Here is a 9,611-nt window from a genome sequence, read left to right as displayed (position 1 = left end):
TATTATTTCGCATATGACTTAAAAATATTTTGGATAACTTTATTAAAGGTATTATTAGGTAATATAAATTTATACGTTTTTTTCGAAAACTTATTTTGTTTTTAATATATTGAGATTCATTTAATATATATTTGTAATTATGTTATGAAGACTTATCTATAAGACTATAACTAGAACTTGAACACATGAATACGGGAAAAAAAAAATACCAAATAAAAGGACCCTTAACTCCTAAAGCCTGGAGAATTTTTTTTATGACCCAAAACACAAAAGAATAATTCCCTAATTACAAATAGATTGATTTACTAATTATTGTGAGAAAATGACAAAAATGTTACTTTCAGGATCCTATTTCCCAACACCATCAAAAACATGTGTAGCAGTATCCAGAGGATGCAGAAGACACCATTTAGTTTAAACATGATACCTCATGTCTGTAGACAAAAAAGTAAAAAAAAAATACTTAAATGCTAGCAATTTTTTAAATTTGATACTTTAATCTTCAAAGTTTTAAAATATACAAAGCAGTCTTTAACATTTATTTTTGTTAAACAATATATTTTTTTTTCATTAGTTACAAAGACATGCAATATTAATTTGCACATGTGACTGTTAAATGTTTATGTCTTCTATCAAAATAAATCAGTTCATAAAATGAAGTACAAAACAGTTTTTGAAAAGTTTAGAAATTTCAAAATAGATCCATCAAATTATTTATATATAATTATTTTTAAATTAATAAATTTTAATTTCTAAAATTTTTGTTTACGTATCTCAAATTTAATTATTTATATATATAAAAAATTTTAAGTATTTCTAATCCCTAAATTATAAATTAATTTTGAAGAGGCATTATTTTTCAAAAAAAAAATTAAAATAAATGAACCCATATGTATTTTTTGCCACACAATATATTAATTTAATTTAATTTAATTTATAGATATCATATTCAATGATCATTCTTTAATGATGAAGAAAAAATAAGCTAGTGTTGTTTGAACGCATAGAAGAATTCCCATTTAATATAAAATTTATCACATAAATTATTAGAAACATTTGCAAGTTTTAGTCATTAGAAACATTTGCAAGTTTTAGTCAACTACAAGGTCAATGTGAATTATTTACAAAATTTTAATGTAAAATTTCTAATAGTTTACAATACTTGAAAAAGAAATGTCTTACCAAATCCAAATGTTTTGTTTATGTTTTTTAGAAAATTTTGAGATTCACTAGTTATGATGTTGTACAAAATAAACTTGCACTTAAAATTATTTGTGATACTGCGGTATAGTAATTATATCAAGAAAAAAAATAGACTTTTTTATTTATGAATATTTTTTAAATTTATTTGGTGTCAATATTTTATGAATTTTTATAACGGCCTTTTTAACAATGATCTCTTAAATGTAGTTGTTATTATTATAGTTTCTACATCACATTGATATAGATATCATAGATTAATAATTAAATAATATTATTTTTTATGACATTGTAATAGTAATAAATAAAATTATCTTTTAACATATATTTTATTATTTTTATATTCTTTATTTATTATATATTTTTTAATAATATATTATATGGGTAAATCATCCTTTTAAATTGTTTGGCATGCAGTATTATTCAACTGTCCTGTTTTGACTTTTATTTCAAAGTTGTCATCGGAAATCAATCTAAAACTGATTTAGTATATATCCATAGTAAATCATTTTGATTGATTTAGTAGAAAAATGACATTTCATTATAGTTCCATCTAGGTCAAATCGATTTAGTAGAATGTTGTGCTCTATATAAATCAAATCATACTAAAAGGTTGATTTAAATCCCATCACAAACAATTATTAAGACAGATTCATATAGCATTAGTATAAGGATTTTGTTAAACAAGATTTATATTAGTACCTCTTTTTTCAAAATATTATTTCACTGTAAAAATACATTTAATACTGTCGAATTTAGCAGTAAATATTAAAAATAATATTTGATTTTTTAATTAATTCAGATTTAAATATTAATTTCTGACATATCAGAAAATTAAAATTCACAATTATTGAATTTACCCCGTTGGCTAAATTCGTCGGTATTAATTAATTTAATTTTTAAATAATATTTATAAATAATATATTACCATTAGATTTAATGGAAAAGAAATTCAACAGTAACAGATGCATAAAAAATAGTTTAATGGTACTAATATTACTATCGAAAATTTTTGAACGGTAACTACTCTTGGAAACTCACACGTAAACACTTAACAACCATATGTACAAATTATTGTCCCACGTCAGCAGCCAGTGACTAGCGGAAGGAACTATATTGTCTTACAAAAGTAACCTTGGAAACTGTTTTGTACATTTTAAAATTTGAGAGACTGAGATATCCTATTTTAAAACCTCATGAACTGAATTGGGTAATTGCTCAAAAAAAAATTACTTCTACAGCATAGCAATGCCAAAAAATAATAATAAATAAAAGAATAAAAAATAAAAAATCAAATGCTGATGTATGCAGACATGGCCTTAGCCTTACAAGTATCTGAGTCAGACACTAACATGCATATAGTATACCACAGCAATACCTTGATTAGTCGGTATATTCCATGCCTCCTAGCCTGAAACGAAAAATATGCAATACTGCGTACCTGCAAATAGTGCATTACTTTAAATTTAGAAAAGGCTATTACCACTATATGCTCGAGAGAAATAAGATTTCTAATAGAAATGTAATATCTAAAGCAAAAGGAAAACTCTTGCATTACCGTTCCATTTGCCTTTATGAAAACACGATAAAAATACATGCAAAATTTCGAAGATAATGCTGCCAGAACGTGGGGGGAAGAAGCATAAAGAAACAATGAATTGAGGAAACTGGCCTCCAATTCATGTTAAGTGATTTAAGAAACACCTAACACATGAAAAGGTGGATTCAATGCAATACATCCCCACCGGCAATGAACTCAGCACAATACAATCTCCATCACAATAGATACTTTTCAACCACAGTCCGGCCAAACTTCTCTTGAACATCTCTTGGTGTTTCAATCTGAGAAAAACAACAAATTCATATCAAATACAATGACGGAAATAACCATTTTGAATGATTGATTTGAATCATCAGCAAGATACTAACCGCATTAAGGGCTTTGAAGACAGCCTTAACTGTATTATGCGGATTTCTGGAACCGATGACCTATCAAGTACAACTAAAATTAGAGCATGGACTATATTTACAGGAATACGCTTTTATCGATTGTATTCAAATGTCAGTTACCTTTGACTTGACATTCTTAAAACCAGCTAAATGCAGAATGGTTTGAACTATTCTACCAGCTTTCATGCCAGTTGTGGTGGAAGCAGGCCAAAGGTACACCTAAAGCATAAACACATGGAGTAATCTCAACTATTAACAAGGATAAGCAAACATTTGCAATTCCATCTACAAAACAAAGCCCCTTTACAATTTCATTATAGAAGCTAAAATTAATCAGAAAGATAAATTTGGGAAGTACTACTAGAAGGAAGGAAATGGATTACATACCTTTGTCTTTTTATATGATGTTTGTACAGAATGTGCAATTGTATGTTCCTCGTGTCGCTCCACAGAATGCAAATTCTGAAAGCATTTCTCATATGCCTGATTGTGGAAAAATCAATGATTATTTCAATACTCTATCAAAACAATAACTTATTAAACATAAATCACTCAAGGTCTATTTTAACTTAGAAAAAAATAGGTACTCTTATTAAAGGTTTATAAACACATATTGAGTTCTAATCCGCTAATGAAAAGATCAACGTTATTTGAAATCCTAAAGCGACAGAGGCCACCAATCCCAACTCTCACCATCTGACGAACAGATTAACTGCCAAAGAAACCTTAAACAGAACTTGAAAGGCAAAATAATAGAGTCAATACCTTCTGAAGGGCAACTGGAACTGCAGGGCCTTTGGCTTTGGCAAAACCGACAACACCATTGTAGTTGCCACAAGCTAACATAGCAGTGTAGTTAATAACTTGTCCTCCCTACACCATGAAATGGAAAACAAACTAAGCACATAGAAAAAAGTGGAAACCATGGAAGGAAGTAAAAATCTGCGGAGTACCTTAGTGACTTTACACGTTCTATTCACATCTATCAATTTCACATCAAAACCCTGGTAACATATATAACATCCCAAAAAGGACAAAATCTAAAGTTAGATCTATTAAAAGCACAAATATGACAGCGGAAAAAATAACTAAATTTACAAACTCAAATTAGCAAACAACACAATGAAAGTGCACAATGTAAAGATCAATAAGAAATCTCTCTATGAACTACAAAAGAAATGCAATATCTTAAAATAACATCAAGATATTAACATGCATTGTATATATATAACAATTTTCATAAAGAAAATCAACATAGGTATTTATATATAGAAGGATGGATGTGAAGCAAGAAATACAGGATATCTAAATAAGGGGTCATTTTGGCACTTAGCACAAAAAAATCATTCTTCAAAAAAATAGTATACCCATGAGTATCTCTGCATTGGAAATTCAGGCAAGGGATAACAATGGAACTGAATCCTCGAGGAAACAGAAAAATATATAAAATGCCATTATATCACGAAAGCATATGCCAACAATCTATATGATATCTGCATATTAGCGCCAATAATTAAAATGTCAAGAATCACCAAAGCTAAAATCCAAATTAGAGGGTTAACCAAAGATATCGATCTTGTAGTCATACAAAATGTGCCCCACCTACTAAGATAAACTTTTGAGATCACAAAATTACTCTAAAATATAAAGCCAGTTCACTTGTTAATGATTTTCATTTGGAAGTGTGTTTTTCATGGATTCAATTTCAGGATTTTTTTTCTCCCTACTTTTTTTTTTAAATTACAAATGATGTCACTTATCAAACAAAAAGATCTTATTCAATTGGACTTGTCTGAAATTTCCGTTTACTCTCCAATCAAATTCACTGCAGAAGGATATGATTCTAAATTCAAACAAACATACCAAAGGTCAACTAGCTTATATATACACTTGTTCAGACAAAGAATTTAACAGTAAAGTGCCTCACAAAAACTTCTGAGACAATATATAGAGAAAAACTTTTCTTCCTATGACAAGAATATACATGAGAGGCAGTGATATAATTTTTGCATTGTGTTAAAAGATTGAGCATAAAATAAGGTAAACAATGGTATGGTCCAAATTAACAGCAGAAGCTACTCATAAACTTTTGAGAACACAAAATTACTGAAATATAGAAAACCAGTTAAGGATGTTCATTTGGAAGTGTGTTTTTTATAGATTCAAGATTCAGGGTTTTTTTCTCCCTTCATTTTTTTTAAATTATAAATGATGCCGCTTGATCAAACTGAAAAGAACTTATTCAATTGGACTTGTCTGAAATTTCAGTTTACTCTCCAATCAAATAAACATACCAAAGGTCAATTAACTTATATATATACACACACTTGTTCAGACAACGAATTTAACAGCGAAATGCCTCACAAAACTTCTGAGACAATATATGGAGCAAAACTTTTCTTCCTATGAGAAGAATATAAATGAGAGGCAGTGATAAAATTTGTGCACTTTGCTTAATGATGGAGCATAAAATAAGGTAAACAATAGTATGGTCCAAAATAACAGAAGAAGCTAAATCCTTAGGGGGTGTGTGGTTGGGGGAATTATAAATAATTTTTAGGAATTTTAAGATAGGAATATCATATTCTCATGTTTGGTTCAAAGTTTGAAAAGTTATTCCCAAGCACCTTTGATTCCAAGGAATCAAAATACCATCATTTCAATTCCAACCTTTTTCCTGGGTATATTTGATTGGATTTGGATTCTCTAAAGTTTGAATTTCACTTTAGAGAATAAAATGTGATCTCTCACCATTTATTTTATAGGTGGAACCAAGAATAAATATGAGAGAGAAACCATTCAAGGGTAGAAGATCACACTTTACCCTCTAAAGTACAAATTTCAAATTTAGGGGATCCAAATTCTATTTGATTCCCATGAGAATGGAATCTGACTAACAAAATAATACTTGAACCACACACACCGTAATGTTCTGTAGGAAACTTTTCTTTTAGGATATACTAGATTCAAAAAAAATATCCATAGGTACTCTAGCAAGAAAACTTACTACTTGCATTTTCAGTGCATAAAATTAATAGAAAAAATAAAGCGAACAGTTAACTGTAACAAAATCCTTTAAATTGAAAACACACATACACATAGAGACACAAGACACAGAGCAGATTAACCAGCAGCACTTATGGCTTTTAATTATCATACCTAAGAAAATTACTTTCTGAATGGTGCAATCATTAATCAAGAATTGTGAGTAAAATAATTGATAAAGTGAAGCCAATGGGTATCAATTAAAAGGCCATATCCACAGGCTATAAAGTGAATTTTGTTTTGTAGGAGTAATAATACCAAATTATCAAAAGAATACCTTCCTGTAAAGTGGTTTTCTCCTCTTCTCAGTCAACTCATTCCTCTCCTCGGCGAGATCCCTAATCTCTTCCTCCAAAAGATTACCCTTCCTCCCGAACGTGTACTCAAGTTCAGCAAGTTTCTCCTCGAGTTTCCTATTCCTATCAATGGCATCGAGCTTCGCCAGCAGTATGTTGTATTTCTCTTTCATGTCATCAAACTCCTCCTCCTCATCATCAACATCAACATCTTTAGCATCCTCATCGGCTCCTGCATCAGCATTCTCTCCCTGCGTAATTCGATTCCCCTTCTCGAACCCCGCATTCTGCAACGCATCCACATTAGGCCCAACCTGCTCGTGCTGAATAACTCCGTAATTCGCAGGGTTTTCGGGATCATAAGCCTCCTTCCACTGCACCAACCTCATTGCCCTGTTCAGCTTGTTCTGCAGAACAAATTTCTGCTTCTGATCAGTCTCCACTTTTAGACGATTCATGAGCTCCCCAATTACCCTGTACTCAGGACGCAACTTAAAATGTTTATCCTCAAACTTATCAATCCTACTCATTAGTCTAAAAGCTTCGTCAAGTGTCTCGGCCTCGACGAAACTATTAAGCAAGTCTTTGTGCCTGTTGAACTTCTTCTCGAAGTCATTGAAGCGGTTCTGGAGTGCCTCCGGGGTGAATCTCTCATCGTCTTCGTCGGTGTCGGAATCAGAAAGCTCCTCGTAGAGGTTGAGATTGGATTCCTTATCCTTGGGTTTCGCCTTCTCGAGCCTCTCAATGAGGGGAGCCACGCCCATGTAGTCCTCTTCGCATTCGGCGTCGATGTCGGCGGTGTCCAATCCGGCCCTAATTCGCTGATCTCTCTCCCGGAGCCTCTCGTTCTCCACTTCGGCGAGGAGGTCATGCACTATTCTGGACGATGGTGACGTGGACGATTCAGCAGAATATCGACGCTTTGCGAGACTGAAGATTGAGGGTGAGGGAGTGAAGGGCGGTTTCGCTGGGTTTCTGAGGAGATTGGTGGCGCACCTGCGTCTGAGGATCAGTGAGAGCGCATTTCTGCCAGATTGAATGTACCCCATTAGGGAGTAGGGACAGGAACGAGCTCCGCGATCAAGATGACGGCGGCGAGATACTGATAACGCCGGTGACGGTAGGGTAGGGGCTTGGTTTTCGAGGGTTTTAGTAACCCCGTCAACATGGCCAAACCTATAGGCCAGCCAGTTATCCATTTAAATAGGTGGACTTTGTCCTTAATTTTAAATCCATTTAAATTTTAGGCTAATCGGGTGATTAATCCGAAAAAATGACGGATTAAACGGTTAGTCTGCAGGTTGAATGGATGGTTTGTTTATTTTTTATAAATATTTTTTTTAAAAAATTAGCACTTTTGGTCGATATTTTTTTCCATTCGACTTAAAAATCTGATCCATTAACTAAAAAAAGGTTATTTTTAAAATTTTTTTGACTTAAAAATGATATTTTTTATCAAAATATTTTTCAAAAAATAAAATAAAAAGATAAATGGGCTGTCCCATAGTTGTAAGAACCGAACCGGTGATCAAATCGGTCAGGTTATTGATTTACTAGTTTACTGGTTCAACCGATAAATCACTGGTTGAACCGGTAAAACCGGTTTTACGTAAATAAAAACTATAATAGCAAAGGTATAAAACAATAGCTATTACAAAATACAAATTCACATCAATTGTTCAATGTTGGAAGCATAACCTATTTCCAACAGTTCAATTCAAAGGGTTCCTATTAGGGAAGACAAAAACAACCATATATGCATTCACTAAAATTTGTTTTGGACATAAAAACAGTTTTGCCGACATGTTTTCAAGCCTCAATTTGCCCAATGATTTAAACTATGAGTAACATTGGTACCTAACTAAGACAAATAGCCATGAGAAATTGATGAATGGATAACAAGCACTTAACTCCCAAGTAAAATGGTTGCATTCAACTTGAAAATAACAATTCAATTCAACACACATTTAAAAGCAACACCATAGTAGTTCAACAGCAAATAATTTGACAAAAAGACACAGAGTCACTACACTAAACAGATGCACAATGGCATAATAGTTCAATAGCAAATAATTTCGATAAAAAGTGCTAGAAAATCCAGCAATCCTTCTTCTAAAGCAAACAGGCATAATGGCATAATCAAAAATTAATAAAAAATCCAGCAATCCAGCAATCACTACACTAAACAGATGCACAATAAAAATTTTAACAAATTCAGTAATTTCATAATCAAGAATCAACAAATTCATAATCAAGAATCAACAAATTCAACACAACTAGAAAATCTATTCAGCTATTCAATATTTCCATATCCAGCAATATAAATTCACAGCAATGTTACATCAACAAAAACAACCATAACCACTACAAATCAGAAAAAAAACAACAATCTGCCATTAACTAGTTCAACAATATAACAACTTATAACTCAACAATATATACATAATCAACAATCTGCCATTAACCTATCAGCTATTCACTCCCGTAATCAAATTAAAATCCAACTAAATAATGCAAAAAAATAGAGAACAGATTTCACAGTTTGGAGACCAACTTGGATGAGGCAGATTCTAGCGATGGAGAGGCAGCACCGCAGCAGCGACGGAGGAGACGCGACGGAGACGAAGCATAGGAAGAGAGTCTTCGAAACTGAGAGGGACTGCGAGGAAGAGAGTGTTGGTGTGATGAGGGGAAGAAGAGACTCGAAATTGTTGGTGTGATGAGGTAAGGAAGAAAGGCTTTGAGAGCTCCAGCCTAGGTCCAGGGGTCAGGGAAAGGGTATTGGGATTTGGGGTAGCCGTTTAGGGTTAGGGCTTTTTCTTATTTTTTATTTTTTATTTTTTAAACAAAATGACGTCGTTTTTCGGTAAGGAAAAACAAAAAAGTTCCAAAGCAGCCGAGTTTCACAAAACCTCTGGTTTACCGGTTTTAACCCAAAATCGGCCGATTCAAACGGTTCTATCCGATTTTGTTCCTTATGCGGTCAATTTACTCAACCGGACCGGCTAAGTGACCGGTTCACCGATTTTCCAGTCTAGAATATGGTTGGACTCACAACCTAAAGATAGCCTAGACTCTTAGGATAAGCTGGTCACGGCCTTCTTGGCCAAGTTCTTTCCT

At 32.6% G+C, this 9,611-nt stretch overlaps 1 protein-coding gene across 1 annotated transcript; it reads right to left on the bottom strand.

Annotated features, from left to right (window-relative positions):
* Positions 1 to 2,693: 2,693 nt before the first annotated feature.
* On the bottom strand, positions 2,694 to 7,690 carry LOC112796726 (uncharacterized). Its single transcript, XM_025839309.2, has 7 exons — positions 6,473 to 7,690; positions 4,104 to 4,154; positions 3,916 to 4,023; positions 3,538 to 3,633; positions 3,271 to 3,369; positions 3,130 to 3,189; positions 2,694 to 3,042 (listed from the first exon to the last, which is right to left on the bottom strand). The coding sequence occupies exons 1-7, from the start codon at positions 7,688 to 7,690 to the stop codon at positions 2,977 to 2,979; spliced, it is 1,698 nt and encodes a 565-aa protein (XP_025695094.1). The 3' UTR covers positions 2,694 to 2,976.
* Positions 7,691 to 9,611: the final 1,921 nt, after the last annotated feature.

This window comes from Arachis hypogaea, chromosome 4, assembly GCF_003086295.3.
Source record: "Arachis hypogaea cultivar Tifrunner chromosome 4, arahy.Tifrunner.gnm2.J5K5, whole genome shotgun sequence".
Classification (NCBI taxonomy): domain Eukaryota; kingdom Viridiplantae; phylum Streptophyta; class Magnoliopsida; order Fabales; family Fabaceae; genus Arachis; species Arachis hypogaea.
This window is presented reverse-complemented; position numbering and strand designations above follow the sequence as displayed.

Coding starts and splice junctions, on each gene's coding strand:
- LOC112796726 (XM_025839309.2), bottom strand. CDS start 7,690: ATGGATAACTGGCTGGCCTATAGGTTTGGCCATGTTGACGGGGTTACT. Junction 4,155..6,472: donor GAAAACCACTTTACAGGAAG/GTATTCTTTTGA, acceptor ATATGTTACCAG/GGTTTTGATGTGAAATTGAT. Junction 3,190..3,270: donor TTAAGAATGTCAAGTCAAAG/GTAACTGACATT, acceptor TGTACTTGATAG/GTCATCGGTTCCAGAAATCC.